Genomic DNA, 16,147 nt, shown 5'->3' with positions numbered 1-16,147 from the left:
GGGGCGCGGGGCCCACTCCGGGGGCCGCGGGGGGAGCCCGAGGCGGGCAGCCGGCGGGAGGGCGAGGCGCCGGGCGCCCCCGCGGCCGCCGCCCCCGGCCCGGTCCCCGCCTCGCCCCGCGGTGGAGGCCGCAGCGGCGGGCGGCCCGGCGCCATGGCAACCGCCTGCCCCGGGGGCGGGGCGGAGTGACGCGCGGGTGACGCCGGCGGAAGTGACGCGCGGCGGGCGGGGCGGCGGCAGCGGTGGGCGCTCGGCGGTCTCTGCATCTCCTCAGTCACGGCTCCGGCTCGGCCTCCCCGCGCCGCCATGTCCGCCCCCGGCAGCGGCGGCGAGTTCGGGAACCCGCTGCGGAAGTTCAAGCTCGTCTTCCTGGGCGAGCAGAGCGGTGAGCGGGGCGGGCCGCGGGCGGGGGGCGAGGAGCCGCCGCGGGCCTGGCGCTGGGGGGGCGGCGGGAGCCGTTAGGGGAGAGGAAGCGTGAAGGGCCTTCCCCCGCCCGAGGGAGGGGCGGCCCCGCCGTGGCCCGGCCTCAGGCCTCCGCCGGCGGCGGGCGAGGGCCCGGGGCCCCGTTGCCCCCGCTCTGCCTGCCCGGAGGGCCTGGCCGCCCGCCGGGGCCGGGCCTCCCGCCTCGGTCCGGCCCGCAGTGCGCCCGCAGCCGCGCTGCCGGGGAGGCGCGGGGCTTGGCGGGGCCTGGCCGGCGCCTGGGAGGGATGCGGTGGCTCTCGGGCTGCTGCTCCGCCCCGCCCCGCCTGTTGTGTCCCCGGCCGCGTCCGCACCGGGCGTGTGGCATATACGGGAGAGAAAATAAATGGCAGAGCAGCGCTGCTCGTATGGCGTGGCCGTCGCCTCCCTTACGTCTTCATTTTTTTTTGTTTTACCTGGAAGTTGCCTCCCTTTTGTACCCACCCCCACCCCCCCCATAATATATGGATGAGTTGTATCTTTTTCTTGAAATTGTGGTATTCCTTGCTGTATTATTTTCTTTAGATCTCTTACTGCTTCCCTCCTCCTCGGTCCCAGAACTGTAGCTCTTGGAGGAATTTCCAGAAGTTGTCTGATTCCCCTGCCTTACCAAGGCAGGATCGACACTGCTGCTGACAGACATTTGTCTAACCTGTCTTTAACCCTCTCCAACGTTCACAGTTTCACAGCCTTTCTAGGCAGTGCATTCCTTTTCCCTCTTCTTTTCCATCCATGTCCTTTGAATTTTTCTTGGCTTCCTCCAGCTTCCTGAGGGAGGATTGGAGATCTTCTCTTTGGTTCCCATTTCTCATCAGTTCTGCACTTTGTCTCTTGATAATATTTGGAGACATAAATTTAAAGCCTTTAGGCAAGCCACCAAAGTTTATTCTGTATCTAAAATCTTGTTGTGAAGAAAGGATGTAAGCCGTGAATGTTGCTTTTCTGTCCAGCCAGAGGCAGGTAAATAATGTCTTGTTTGATGTTTATGCCTGTAAGTCCTAGACTTGGTGATTACATAAGAAGCAAAATATGGGTAACAAAGCAGATTTATTGCTTGCTTTAAGCAAACAAATCACTCTTTGTCATGTGCATCACGACGTACCTAATTTGAGGACCAGGTTTTCATCGTGATTAATTTTTGACCTACTGAGGTTGATTTGGCTTCACATACTTCTGTCATTTTGTGAATTTCTTAGCTGGTTGTTTCGCAGGAGGCCGTAGCTGGGAAATAGCCTTAGATTGGCGATTTCATTCTGATGATCAGTGCTACCAGCGTGTCACTCCCAAAGCAGTGGTTATTTTTTTTTCCACTGCTGCTTGAAAGTAATTTTTCTTTTCTTTTGTAGTTGGGAAGACCTCTCTGATCACCAGGTTTATGTATGACAGTTTTGACAATACTTACCAGGTATGTGGTAGTGTTTTTTTTGTTTGTTTGTTTGTCTTCTCTAATATATATGGGTAAATCTATTCCCCGCTATGAAAATGTATGCCTGTGAGAACTGTTAGGGGCGAGCATGTTTCTCCATGAGATACCAGTTCAATATCATATGTAAGGTTGTATTGTGCCTTGAAATGGAGTTGAGACTTCACGATTAAGCCCAAGCATCTAGTATGATGTCAGGAAATACAGTGTACAAAAAAGAAGCAAGGTTTAGATCCTGTCTGGATATGTGAGAAGCCTCGAGGAAAACAGGGAGAAACATGGGTTTATGGGGTTGGCTGACAGAGAAGAGGATGGTCGGGGTGCCTGATGATGGGTATGGAAGTCTCGGGAAACAGAGAGAAAGAATAAGGTACGAACGTGCTTATGATGGTTCTTGGTCTCTAGCGTCTGAGTCCAGAGTGTCTAGATAGATCTGCAAGAAGCCAGCATGGTATATTCTCTCTCTCAATGTTTTTTTATTAGTTTTTTTATTTTATTTTATTTTTTAACTAAAAGGCTATAGATAGAAAAAGCTGGGGAAATCTTGTCAGGGAAAGAGTAGCGTAGGGATGAAGAAGCTGCAGATGAAAAGCTGAAGATGTGTAAGAGGCCTGAAGATTTCAGGAAGCGTTAGTCGCATCAAAAGCACTTAGCGGTATTTCAAGGGAATAACAGATATCTTTGAGGAGGATGAGACTATGGTGTTCTCTTTTAAGTCAGGCCAGAAAGAGTTACTGGCTTAGACTGGAGTAATTTTAAGGTTGAAGAGGAAGAGAAGATTGTTTTCTTGAGGACAAGTCGTGCACTGGAACTGGATCCTCTTGTGCTTGCTGTGTTTCTTTTCCTGACTTCTGTAAGATGCTCTCGTGGATTTATCTGCTTATCGTAGTTGTTATAAACTGTGTCCTGGCTGCGGAAAACAGGACTCCCAGAAGTCCGTACTGCCTACAGAAACTGACTGTTGTGGCCTCGTCCAATGCTAAAGGGTTCACGTTCTGATGGAGCCCTTCCAGAACACGTTATGCTGCCTGTGTTTGTTAAGACTGGAGATAATCTGTTTGAAATACTCAAATCTGTTACATCAGTAACCTGTCTCCTGTTTCCCGGGTTATGATGGGCTAGGACATCTGCTTGATTTAAGTGCCTGAGAGCGCATCTACCTCAGTAAATTATTTTAGATGTCTTTGTACCGGAATTGCTGTACAGCAGTGGAAATGGGAATGGAAGGAGACTTACAGAAAGAACTGCCCGGGAAATGAAGCTTCTGAATGTCGCTGGAAGCATATTCTCAATTGGAAAGTCCTGAATAAGCATTGCTTTTTAGCTTTCAGCACAGTTGCCTGCAGTTTGTATATGTAATTTGCTCTACCTTTTGGTTATTTCTAATAAGATAATTCTTACCAGGCTGGATTATGGTAGACCGGAAAGAGATGCCAGTTCAGATACGATCCGTGTTAAGATGCACGAATGTCTGAGGCTAAAATGCAGACTCACAGTTCTTGTGCAGTTGAGAAGCGTTAGAAGAATGATGTGAAATGAGGATGGTGCAGATATCCAGATTGCTTTGTTTTTATCAACTGTATTGAAGGCAAATGGCCTCAACGGCTCAATTATAAGTTTGTGAACATTTTTCAGAGTTTGTGTAGAAAGATCTGATTTGCAGATGCTGGAAGGCAGGTTGCAGTTACTAATGCCTTTCTTCTTTTCAGGCGACCATTGGAATTGATTTCCTGTCAAAAACAATGTATCTTGAAGATCGCACGGTAAGTGAGGCATCTGTGTGAGAGCATGGCAACCGCAGCCATGGGAGCGGCAGTTGCTGTGCGTGCCGCTTCGCCTGGCCGTTCCTCCAATGGCTGCTGAAATCCCACAGCAGCCTTAGAGGAATGGCCTTTGTTGAATCAAACCACTGACCCGCTCTCCTGTTTCTGATGCTTGTTAATATCTGACACCTCTAGAATGAAGTAAAAAATCTTTCATGCAAAATTGGGGCAAGCTGATGTCCGTATCCCGGGGAAGGGGCTGTCTGCTCTATGTGCCTTAGGCGTAGTTTGCTCCCAGAATTTGCCGCTCTGCCTCTGGGATTGTCAGTGTAAATGGGTCTGAGCAGACCCCAGGCAGTTCCAAGTCTTGAAGTCATTCGTGATTACCAGTGGTGGTATAGCTCCTCCTCACAGAAAGGCTCCTGTTGTAACGTGGTTCTGAGGTGCTGTTCGTAAAGCAATTTTGGATTTAGCTTGCATGAGATTCCTTTTTGCATAAAGAGATCCCTCACATCCCTCTCCTGTCTTTCAGTATTTGTCTTTTCATTAGTTCATGTTTTGCTAGTACTTGGCTTTTTGCTAGTTTTACTGCTGCCTGAGCAGTATGAAACTGTTGAGGGGAGGAAGGGGCCAGTGGTGCGATGGAAGTCCTTTGTGTTGCTTTGGGTCTGTTGCTTCTGAAGAAGTCTCAGCCCAGTGTGTGTGGTGAGTTCCTGAGTGCTGCTCTGCCATCTTACCCGTGATTCAGTACTAGAAAAGACCTTTCTTAATCTTTGTTCGGGAAAAACTACTTGGATAACTTTCTTCAATGGTGCTGACAGTGGCAGAAGAAGGAGATCCTGGGAGTTCTGCTTGACACCCGTGAAGGCAAGTTGGAATGCCTGTGTGCTGTTTTCAGCAGTGTAGTCTTGATTTCTTACGGTTGTGTAGGCCCGGATGTCATTCACCTGCTGGCCTGCTATCCAGAAAATACTATTTTCTTTCCGATGTTGGAGGATGTACTGTTAGCTTTCCTGATTATGTAAGTGGTCCACAGAGCCCATAAAGCCTGTTTAAATAGCAGAGAGGTGTTGAACGTAGATAAGAGGAGGGAGAAACACAAGCACGCAAGCTAGGAAAATTCAGCCATTGAAATACTTTCTCGGATATGGCTAATGCTGTATTTTGCAGGAGGCTTTGACTGCTGTGCTTGAAATGAAGAATGCTAAGCCTCGAACTGCAGCGTATGCTTTGGCATATTTGATATGTCCTTACACCAAATAATCTAGCCTGAAATTATACCTATGCCAGATCACTCGGCTCTAAATGTGGCCCGGGTAGCCCGTACTGGCCAGCAGAAGGGACAAGTACATGTGGAACTGGGTTCTTCAAAGCCATCTCCTGTAGAGGGCAACTGTAAGTGTGCCGTTTCCAGCACGTTGCCAGTCCACTGGGAGCTGTGGCGCTAAGTGAACTGCGGCCTCGAGAAGCCCCATCCTCTGTCCCGACCGTCAGGCCGACAGTTCCATGTTACAGCTACAACCTCGTTCTTGGAAGACCGAGTAGTGTTTCCTTCGCTGTGTCTCAGTATCTTCCCAGACTCATTGGATTTCAGCCCAAGATAAGCCAGTCTAGAGGGTGGTTGCTGTCCTGGCTTGTACCCCACTGCCGTGGCTCAGTACTTGACGCCAGGCTTTCCAGTGGATTCATCGGTGGCAGGGCGATGGTGTCCTTGTGGTTAGGAGTGACCCCATCTAGCTAGCTGTAGGCTGCGGTCTGCTGGTGTGGCCGTTACAGGCAGAGTCCTGACGTGGCAGGATGCACCCAGGTATGTATGCTTGTTTCCCCCATTGGCAGATGGTGTGAGAAGGTGTTTTAGGGGTATCTTGGCTTTGTGATGAAATGGAAGAACATGTTCATGTGTGTGAGTTATTAATGGGTCTGTGGAGGGAGGGAGGTCTCAGGCACACTAGGCTGAGGTTACTGTGAGAATGCGGTGAGAAGGATTGTTGGCTCTTTTCACATTTCTGTTCCATTTTAACTTTCCTTTTGTTGCATTATTTTTGCCTTGCAATTTTTTTCTTTTTATTTTTATTTCACTTGAGTTTTGGTTTTGTTTTCTATTTTCCTGCTCTTCCCCTTCCCTCTTCCCCTACGCTTTTCCATTTCCCAGATCAGGCTGCAGCTGTGGGATACAGCCGGCCAGGAGAGGTTCCGCAGCCTCATTCCCAGCTACATCCGTGACTCTGCTGTGGCTGTCATTGTCTTTGACATTACAAGTAGGTATTGAGCTGGAGTGGCTGCAGGGACCTTGCTTTTAAAATGTGCCTTTTATGCGTTGGAAGTGGTGGTGTTGTCTGAAAGGAGCTAAGATGGGCCCTCGGCCCCAGGCCTGTAGGTGTTTCATGAGCCGAGGGGAAGTAGCAGAGCATCCTCCCCCACAGCCAACGGTAACTCCATCCCATAATACAGAAACTGGGGAACTGGAAAACTCTGGTCTGCTCAAAGCTCAAACTATGAAAGTGATACACAGAGGACTGGCAGGTAGGTGAACAGGGATTGTGACTTCTCGTGTGTCTGTCCTGGCTGGAATGAAAGGTGATTGGTAGCCTTTGGAAAGCTTTTTACTCTTTCCGGTTTGGGTTGTGGTTTTTGGTTTTTTTTTAAACCTCAGAATCAATGTTGTTTTCCTTTCTGGATAGCTAGAGAGGTAATACAAGTAATGACTTCAGATGCCAAAGCAAAGGAATGCTGTCAGAGCAGCTAAAACGGTACAACGCTCATTTAAATAAAAGCTATTCAGCGACTTATGAGGATTCAAAACTCCATTTCATTGAAGAAGAGAGCTGGCAATTCATACGAGTAACCAGAGAGCTTTTGAAAGAGAAGAGATGTAACTGCCGTAATTTCTAAACAAGCTTTTGTAACTCTTGGCATGAACGTTTTAGTGTAAGACATGATGATATGAATACAATTATTTCATTATCACTCCTTGTTATTGATTCCACTTGATCTGGCTTTTTTGGTTAAGCTACAGTATCACCATAAATATCTAGACAGGATATATACCAGCGAGCCAACACCACGTGGACAAAGTCGAAGTAAAGAACATAGCGCAGATGAAAAACCTCTGGCCCACCTTTATTCTGTCACAAACTAGCTTAAAGTGAGGCTTGACAGACCAGGGGTTTGTTTTGCTAAGGTTAACAGAAGTGCTTAACAAACAGTAAACTTCTGTTAACGATTTATCTTACACATTGAGGGCAAATAATTACATGGTCTTCCTCCTACTTCTGTTGCTTAAGTAGTTGACTCTGGGAGGATTTCTGGTTTGGGGCAAACTAATGTAAAACTGAAGTGGTCTGTCTGGGGTTTGAGGAGTGCTGAGAGGTGGCCGTGATGACTGTGCTGGGAAGACATCTAGGTGAGACAGCGTGGCAGGCGGCGCAGGTTGGCATCTTTCCTCCCCACTCTCGTGACAGGTACGGGATGCTGTTTATCCAAGCAGCTGGAAAAATCTTACCACAGTCTAGGCTTTTCTTAACAGCTTCCAGACGTGTCAAAAATAGTTAAGTGATAGCTGATCTCACCATGTCTTGGTAATGGTCTGATCTTTCCAGTTAATTTCATGTTTTTCTTGCTACTGCTCTTTGTTCTTAGTGACTGAGAGGTTTTTAGTTTTCTTGTGTTATTGAAGGAACGTGCTCATGTACTCCTGAGAGCGTGATGACGGTGAGCACTAGTGGGATTAGGAAAACACGGTTTCCTTTGCCGCTCTTAAGAGCTATGTATTTGCATTGTCTTTAGTGGTAACTGTGTTTGGGAACATCAGATAGTCTCCCGTAAGTTAATGCTGGTCATGGTAGTGTAAAATAGGGGCAGTCCCACAGGACATACTTAAGTGCCAGCCAAGGTACGACTAGTAGAGAGAAATCGTTAGCTAGCATGTGGTAAGCTGAGAAGAAAAAGAGAGATTGCTTAGTTGTTGTTAATCTACAGGGCATCTTGAAATGCGAATGGCCTGTGGAGAGATCCAGGGTGCGAGTCCATACTGCAACTGGGGCCCCTTTCTGAGGCAGTTACCTTGTTTCTGAGAGGGGCTGGGTGAGTTCTTGGTTGAGGACCTTTCGTCCTTCCAGACCGGTAGGGTTGTTAGCACGCTGTCATATTTGAGTGGGTTATTTATATTTTCTCTTCCCCTCCAAAAGGGATGCACGCAAACTTGGACTTCTAGAAACGAGAAGCCACAGAAATACTGCAACTGACTTTCTCAGGTCACTTCAGGGGTGCCTGCATGGTACCTGCGTACTAGCTGAAGGCCTTCCCTCAAATAGTGTTACCCTTCACTACAACAAGATTACCGGGACCAGTTCTTCCCCAGCTCTGTGGTCCTTCCTCTTGTTGCCTTTTTGACTGTGAGTCTGAAGGTTGGAGTGTTTAAATCACCACCTTGGTCAACTTTCTGGGTGACCAGTCTGGTGTAGCAGCAATGTCTTGGGGACTGTCTGGAACCTCGTTGTGAAGTCGAGAAGCAAGAGCCAGAAGCTGCCATTATCCATCTGATCTTCCAGCACTGGTGTAGTATTGTCCAAGTGCTTGGAGTTTGTCCCCCTGAGCTTCCTGGGGGAGTGAGGAGCCCTGACTTTTGCTGCTGTAATCAAGGCTGCCTTCAAAATGAAGCATGAGCTAATTGCATTAACTATAAGCCCTAATCTTCCTTAAGCCCCAGGGCATCAGATCTACATACCCTGATGTAGATACGATGTTGTTTGGGATCTGCTTTTAGCAAGACACTTTGCAGACACGTGCTCTGTCCAGCCTCTGTTTCTCTTCTAAACAAGCCAATTCCTGGTCCTTCTGAAACTGCTTTCTGCCTTGTAGCCAGTCTCCTGCAAGCTGCCTTGTTAACCGCTGTTCTGTGCAGAAACAGCTGCTCTCTCCCTCGTTGCTGAGCAAGTGGCTTTGTGAGCACATCTAACCAATTCACGTAATTGAGCTGGGAACCAGTATCTGCCCTCCTATAGAACTCGCGGTGGTGTTTTCTGGCAGCGTAGTGCTGTTTGTACAGCTAGCTGTGTGGGGTAATGGCTTGGAAGGAAATGGTATCGCTCCCAGTTGTGAAACGCTTTTGTTTAGCGCTCACTCTGGTAGCTGGGCGTGTTTTGACCATTGCTGTTTCAAATAGGCAGGTTCCAGACCTTCGAGCTATCGTATAGAATAGGTCAGTTTGTGTTTGGGCATAGTCCTGGAGATCAAACTGTACCTCTCGTAGCATTGGTGCTTGTTTCTGACTCTTGTGCTTACCTGAAGGGGAGAACCCCATGCCCTGTATGTCATGTGAAGCTTTTGTTTCTGCTGGAACTTAAATTATTGATTGCCTTAATCTTGCATGAAAACCCCCTTTGCCATCTTCTGGATGCTTGACGCTGGAGAGTGGATGCTGTTTTACTACGTGGTGTCTGGGCTGAGGGAATTGCATGTCTGTCATCTGGGAATTGCCCAAAAAGCCTTGATCTGAGATGCTGTAGGCTGGGAGTCCTGGGAAGACCCCATCTGTAATCCTGGGTAGAACAGCTCGGTATTACTTGTTAGCTACCGCTGTCAGCAGTGACTGGAGGTAGTAGCCGTAACCCAGAGCTCTTTGGGATGCAGTGACTGGGGAAACAGCAGAATCTCTAGGCAAGCAAAGGAGGTAATTAAAGCACTTTATCTGTAAAGAGAGTCAGAAAAGCCAACTTCTGTGGTATTTGGGGCAAGATTACAAGGTCAACCTCAGCTTCTCAGACTGAGCTGCATACAGTTAATTCTAGAAATGGCCTTTTCTCTAAAGGACAGTTTCCTCCTCTCTTTTCTCTCTTGCTCTCTCTCTTTCTGCTCTCCCTGGCCTGGTACCAGCAGGTTCGGCTGCAGCTTTGGGACACAGCAGGCCAGGAGCGGTTCCGCAGTCTCATTCCCAGCTACATCCGCGACTCCACTATTGCCGTGGTAGTCTATGACATTACAAGTGAGTGATGCTTTGGTGTCTCGTTATTTGAAATACTCCATGTAAGCAGAACTCGTATGTTACAACCAGTTCTGCAAGAAGATGACTAACGTTAGAAACAGTTTTCCCCCACCCCGTTTTTCTGTCTGAGCGGAAAACAATTTATGGGTCCTTTATATGTGGTGTGGGGAGATTTGGGGAAGCACCTGGGTACAAGCATAGCATTCTGCCTTTCTGAAAAGAAGTTTTATCCTCACATTCCCATTTAATTCTTCCCTACAGACTTGAATTCTTTCCAGCAAACCTCCAAGTGGATTGATGACGTTCGGACAGAGAGAGGAAGCGACGTCATCATCATGTTGGTGGGGAACAAAACTGACCTGGCAGACAAGAGGTAATGGAGGGGAGCTGGCGGCCTTGCTGCTCTGACCAGTAAAAGCGAGGAACTGGCCAACTAGTCTGTCTTCAAAACAATTGTTGATTTTAAATGAAGCATAAATAGCTTTCCATGAAATATGCAAAGTTTATCTATTTTGCTATTCTACAAATAGTTTTGGTTAAAACAAGCCCACCTAAAAAAATTCCTTTTACTTCAGTATCTCTAGACCATGTTTCTCAACAGTGTATTTTGTCTGACTTCTCTTTTCGTGCTGAGATAAAGCCAAAAAGCAAGGAAATCCGCCTTTTTTCAATAATCCTATTTACATGACTCTTCCTGCATGTGAACTGCAAGTTCATAGTAAAGTTTCTTCTTGTTACAAGATGCAGCATGAAACTTTACAGTATAAATCCTAAGAGGTTTCCCTCCGAGCATAAATTTCATGTCCAACATGACACAAACTGTGATGTTGCGGATGCGTGAGGGGAAAACTAGGTTAGCAAAAACAGACTTCCCCAAGAGACGTAAAGAGGTAAACTTTTAAAATCGCATGGACTTAATGTTTTGGGACATGTCATAAAGCGTTTTGTTTTTAAAACTCTTAATCTTAAAATGCCACTTTAACCAACGTAACCAATGTAATAGTTTCTCAGAAGACCACAGGCTTGCACTTTTGTGTTTCTGTTTCAAATTCTTCTCTTGATTGTTGGTTTAGCAAAAATTTTGTTTAATGTTTTCAGAGACTTCATTCTTTGTGAAGACATCAGCAACAGAGCAGATAAGGAAAGATTTTTATTTTTAATGGTTAGTGTCAGTAGCTGGCAAAGGGAAGATGGGCCATGCAGTTCCTTACAGTCCCAATACTTTAAACTGAACCATCTTCACATACACCAGGTACTCTGAAACGTGTGCTTCCTGTGTCATAGGAGATAGGAAGCATTGAAGTGATGGGGAATTTTTATGTGATGCAAAAGAAAGCATCTCAAAAAGGCAGAACAGGGAGACACCTGGATCTCGCAACAAAATGAGATCTCATGAAATCAAAACCTTATCCTTTGGCTGTTCACGAGACGCTTGTGATCAAAAGGTAACAGCGTGAAAAGCCTTACAGGTGGAACATACGTGTTTTCTCAGAAAAATCTTGCGCTGGTGTCTGAACTGCCTGTTTGTTTATGCTCGCTCTTGGGATGATGGGCCTAACAGGAGTCTGACCGTTTCATTGTCGGGAGGCTATCACATTTTAAATTCTAAGCCTTGCTTTACTCCCTCCTGCAGTACATTGCTTCAGAACGCATTGTGATGTGGTTTTTCCCTTCTGGTTTTGGTGGTGTCCACATGCTCCTATGAGACGACAGCCGGCATCCCCGCCTGCGCGGTATGGTGTCGGGAGATGCTTTCTGCCCTTTGTCGCTGTACACGTCATGCTGTTAGTTTTTAGTTTGCCATGCCAGGCAGGAAAAGCATCGGCAGCTCTGATACTGGCAAGTGGTTTGAGTCAGTGCGGAAAAGGATAAAGTTAGGCTCCGACTGGGTGCTGTGTGGGCTTTGTACCGACGGTTCTTACAGAAATGTGTTCTGTGTCCACCGCGCAGGCCACCTTACTCCTAACAACTGTTTGGCTTTTCCCACTTCCAGTGCGGGGCCATTCCAAGTGTCCTGTGCATTGCACTTTGGAAATATTGGTAAAACTTGGTGCTTGGAGCTTCAGAAATATGATAAAAATGTGTATAGCTGATTTGGATTAAGAATTCCAGGTGGCAAGACCTCGGATCAGTCTGGTGTCTGAAATCAGCTTACAAAAGCAACTGAGCAAAATCCGAGATGTTCTACTTGAGCCAGCTCTGGATGTTGACCACTTAGTACCTCTTACGCCCTCCTGGGAGCTAGAAATAACCACAGCTCCCTAACTGAATAATCTGGCGTTTAGATTTGAGGCTTTTGAATTTGTATCAAAATCCAATTTCGTGTGGAACTGGAAAACCCGATGGGATATTTTCTGCCTTGGGTTATTTCCTGGTAGCACATAGGTGATGTAGAGTGTGCGTGCAGGACAGCTGGCCCAGCGCTGCCGTAAGAATTAAAAATACCAGAAAACTGGAACACAGCTACAGCTGAAGTTCATGTAGCGCTAGAAATTCTTATTGTAGAAGTTCAACGTGAGTGACAGTAGTCCTGGTCCAGGCTAGAATTTGGAATTATGGCGTATATCCAGGTCTCAGTAAAAGAAGCTGCCTTGCCTTTCTTTTAAAAGGAAGTTAGATTTGCGTTGGGCTGAAATACCGGGCCTTTGAAGGTTGGACAAAGCCACAGTATCAGTCTGAGCTTGGTTGCGTTTTGTGAAATAGAATACAGCGTCTCGGAAGCCGCTCATCCTATGGTAAAAACCAAGTGATGGTGCAAGTTAAGTTCTGAGGCCAAAAAGCTGAACTAAAAATAGCACTCTTCTTATGTGCTGCAGCCTGCTAAGTTTTTCTTTTCCTGTTAATGTTGCTTCAGTTGGTGGCTGGCTTTTTCCTGCAGTTTTCTTTTTATTGTTTTTGGACTATTTTTCTTTGGTTTGGTTTTTCTTTTCTGTGATTTGTTCTCAGTGCTGTAGACAGGTTTCTATAGAGGAGGGTGAGAGAAAAGCCCCAGAACTGAATATGATGTATATTGAAACCAGTGCTAAAGCAGGATATGATGTGAAGCAGGTATGTACAGGGTATTGATCAGAGATGCGTTTGCGGGTGCTCGCTCGCAGGCAGCAGCCCAGCACTCGCTGTTGCACTGTACCTGCTGCTGGAGCCTTTCTGACATCTTTGTCACCTCACGGGCTCCCCTTCTGTCGACTTGTGGGGAACCGCTTTTTCTATCAAGTGCAGCGTACGGGGATTCTTCCTTCCCTCGAGGATGCTGCGAATGAGGCTCAAATGCACTGCACAAACTTCATCCTCTGCTGATCATCCGTTATTAACAGTCCAAAGTCCAGGCGTTCCCTGGGTAACCCGAGCTTGTTTCATTCTTGGCTGGAGGACCTGGGGGTCTCGAAGGCTGAGAGAGACGTCCTGAGGTCTCCATTGGTGACCGACGCGCTCTCGTGAGGGGTGGCGAAGCGGCCCTCCCTTGAAGAGCGGCTCGGTCACAGAATCTCTAACTCTTCCTGTCTGTTCTTCCTTTCTGTCTTTCTGCTTCTGTTTGCATCTTTGTCCAGGCAAATCACTACAGAAGAAGGTGAACAGAGAGCCAAAGAGCTGAATGTGATGTTTATTGAGACCAGTGCAAAGACTGGATACAATGTGAAACAGGTAGATCGATGTTCTGTTCTAAAGACAGGAAATCTGTACGTTACTGCTCTGTTATGTGGGAGGATTACGCTTCTGCTTAGGGTTCGTGTTCCGTCAGCTATTTGCTTGTATGTACTGTCAGCCCCTGAAATGCTTCTTGCCCCGTGAGCGCTGCTGCTGCTTTATCTAGTGGAAGCTCCTTTCCTGTCAAGTCAATGATTCCCCGTTAAAGCTAAGCCAACCTACCTTGAAAGAAAGGAAAGTATAAAAACGGAATGTGCTGAGGGATGGGAATGCCGCTATTTTGTGCAGCCGGTCAAACGTAACTTTGTACATTCCCTTTGCTTTTGTGAACAGTTAATGCCCTGTTTTCTAAAATCAACGTTGACATCGGTGGGGATAATTGCACGTGCTGATGCACTAGAGTAGAAGCTCCTGCTTCTGTTTGCAAGCCGCAGAGGAAAATCTTAGAATAGTTGAGGTTGGAAGGGGTCTCTGGAGATCGTCTAGTCCAACCCTCACGCTCAGAGCAGGCTGCCCAGAACTGATTCCAGTTGGGTTTGGAATACCTCAAAGGATGGAGACTCCTGCTCTCCAGGCAGCCTGTCACGGTGTTTGACTATCCAGACAGTAAAAAAAGCTTTTAACTTTTCTTACGTTTAAACAGAATTTCTCGTATTTCAGTTTGTGCCCGCTGCCTGTTGCTATAAAGTGATCCCCCTCTCCCCTAGTTCAGGCATCGTTCTGAAGCGTGACAGAACTTGGGGAGTAAGGCAGCCACACGGGATCTGCAGGGAGCATAAGTGCTACTGGTGTCAGCTGGGAAACGTGCTTACCGGCTTGCTGCACACCCGCTGCTTAGGAGAACTTCACAGTGGGGTTAGGAGACTTGGTTTTGGTTTTCTTTTGGCTATTCCGGATTGAATCCACTTCAGCCTTTAGTTCTAACGTCCTGTTGCTTTATTTGCCTAGTGGGTGTTTGCGGTGAGAACTTCTGTGCCTCGAAGGATGCTAACTGCAGCACCTCGCTCGTACCTCAGTGGCTTGGTTTTCCAAGTAACACAATTTGGAGGGGTGGATGAGAGGCCTCTGCCAAGCTACTGTGAGAAAAATCATCATTAGCTGGTGATTCCTCTCGTTCTTTACGCAGCACCTCTCACCAGACTGCCTAGCAGTGTCTGTAGTGTGTTAGCTGCTGCGTTAATGTCAGCAGGAGGAGCTCTAAGCATTGACTTGAAAAATTATGCAAAACCATTTTCTGTTTTGTGTGGGGATATGATAGTCCTGCCCAGCTCCAGCCCAGCCTTAATAGCTTAAACCCAGCTCACTTGAGCCAGCTGTTCCGCTCACACGTGGCTGTTTTGCAGCAGGACTGAACCGAAAGGATGGGCTGTAAAACCCGTTATTCCATAAACTTCTTAAACCTTCGGTCTCTTGCGAGGTTGCTTATCAGAAATCCCGAGTCGTGCACTGTAACATTGCAGCCGAGGCTGGAAATGGCAGGTGACACGCTTACTGAGTGCAGGAGGGAATTGTTCTCTGCGTCCCTAGAAGGGCTGTCACTAATTAATTCCATGTTGTGTTCAAGAAGGAACAAGTGAAATAAAACTGTTTTGCAGGCATTGAATAATTTCTGTAATAAAACCCATTACATTTCTTAGGTGAAATTCTCGTGGCATTTGTTGATCGTTGCTTTGCTTGCTAAAGTAGCTGCATAACAAGTTTGTACAATTCAGACTCTGAGATCTGCTGTAAGGCCATGTTTTTTAACACGCATTTTTTTCTGACAAACCTTCAGCTTTACCTATTGCTACGTTTCAGCTTTTCCGTCGTGTGGCTGCTGCCTTACCTGGGATGGACAGCACACCAGAGAAGAGCAAAGAAGACAGTATCCTTGCTTTTTTCATCAGTAACTTCCCTATTCTGGTAGAATTTGGCAATTCCCTTTCGTTAGGTTGGGCTGGCTGACTTTTTGGCACGTGGTGGGGATGAGCCTTCCCGGGGTTTTGCAGGGATATGGCTGGAGCAGCAGCATAGTGTGGTGCTTACCTATGGGCATAAATTGAGGACCCTGCTTGTGGTCTGTATATAAATGTACCCAGCTGCTTATACCAGCAAGCACAAGTTCTGCTCTCCCCACTTAGGCTCAGGATACAACCTGCATAGTTTTAAAATACCATAATATTTTCCTCTTTTTGCACAGGGCTGTCTTGTGTGCAGGCCTGTCCAGTTGGGCTCTGTCCTCTGACTGGTCTTGACATTCCCAGTCCACTGGTTTTGCAGTTAATCCTGTTCAGGCAGGATATGTTCTGCTCTGCTAAAACACCTGCCCTCACCAAGAAGGGACAGCAAACAGCCTTTGCAGGTACCGATCCCTTTCTCTGTTCTCCCTGTTTTTCCTCGAGCCGGGCGATTTCCTTAACTTGTCTCCTGCAGTGATTGACATCAAACTAGAGAAACCTCCTGAGCAGCCAGTCACGGAGAGCGGGTGCTCCTGCTAACAGGCCCGTTCTGTAGCAGCACATTCCCCAACCGGCCAGTCTCACCGAAGAACATCACCGCTCATTGGCTAGGCAACCCTACTTTGTGGGCTGAAAAACCAATCTACTAAGCGAGCGAACTCCCTGTTTACTGGTGGGGAGCAGCCCCGGCCGCCCCTCTTACTGCATGGTATGAGCCCTGAGTGCAGAATGAGTGTCCTGTCTTTTATTTTATTTTTTTATGTTGTTGCACTTTGGCACTGCGGTGCCCTTTACACTCCCTCTCTTCCTCTCCTTCTCCCCCTCTTCCCCACCTTGAGCCTGTCTGCTCACATGTATCTTGTGAATGCAATGGAAAAGCCACCGAGTTAGGGAAGACGAAAATAAAGCTTGGGGGTGGGCTTTCCACCTTCCTTAC

At 47.2% G+C, this 16,147-nt stretch overlaps 1 protein-coding gene across 11 annotated transcripts; it reads left to right on the top strand.

Annotated features, from left to right (window-relative positions):
* The first annotated feature begins 196 nt into the window (after positions 1 to 196).
* On the top strand, positions 197 to 16,147 carry RAB41 (RAB41, member RAS oncogene family). Of its 11 annotated transcripts, none has more exons than XM_087749197.1 (9): positions 246 to 385; positions 1,806 to 1,864; positions 3,592 to 3,645; positions 5,798 to 5,903; positions 9,523 to 9,628; positions 9,890 to 10,001; positions 13,177 to 13,270; positions 15,071 to 15,175; positions 15,453 to 15,676. In XM_087749197.1, exons 2-9 carry the CDS (start codon positions 1,839 to 1,841, stop codon positions 15,495 to 15,497), a joined length of 648 nt encoding a protein of 215 aa, XP_087605323.1. In that variant the 5' UTR covers positions 246 to 385; positions 1,806 to 1,838; the 3' UTR covers positions 15,498 to 15,676. The 11 variants fall into 11 exon arrangements, with proteins under 11 accessions (XP_087605326.1, XP_087605319.1, XP_087605321.1 ...); XM_087749196.1 differs by having other exon boundaries at positions 9,520 to 9,628; XM_087749200.1 differs by lacking the exons at positions 9,523 to 9,628; positions 15,453 to 15,676 and adding an exon at positions 15,686 to 16,147 and having other exon boundaries at positions 197 to 385; positions 15,071 to 15,137.

This window comes from Nipponia nippon, unplaced genomic scaffold, assembly GCF_047370975.1.
Source record: "Nipponia nippon isolate SJK-2023a ecotype South Korea unplaced genomic scaffold, ASM4737097v1 scaffold_12, whole genome shotgun sequence".
Lineage (NCBI taxonomy): Eukaryota > Metazoa > Chordata > Aves > Pelecaniformes > Threskiornithidae > Nipponia > Nipponia nippon.
Note: the sequence above shows the minus strand (reverse complement) of the source record. Positions and strands in the feature narration are given on the sequence as shown.

What these genes read in the sequence shown, in the direction of transcription:
- RAB41 (XM_087749193.1), top strand. Translation starts at nt 307, where the DNA reads ATGTCCGCCCCCGGCAGCGGCGGCGAGTTCGGGAACCCGCTGCGGAAG. An exon ending in GTTTTGACAATACTTACCAG is followed by an intron (nt 1,865 to 3,591) that starts GTATGTGGTAGT and finishes TCTTCTTTTCAG; the next exon opens with GCGACCATTGGAATTGATTT. An exon ending in TGTATCTTGAAGATCGCACG is followed by an intron (nt 3,646 to 9,519) that starts GTAAGTGAGGCA and finishes GCCTGGTACCAG; the next exon opens with CAGGTTCGGCTGCAGCTTTG.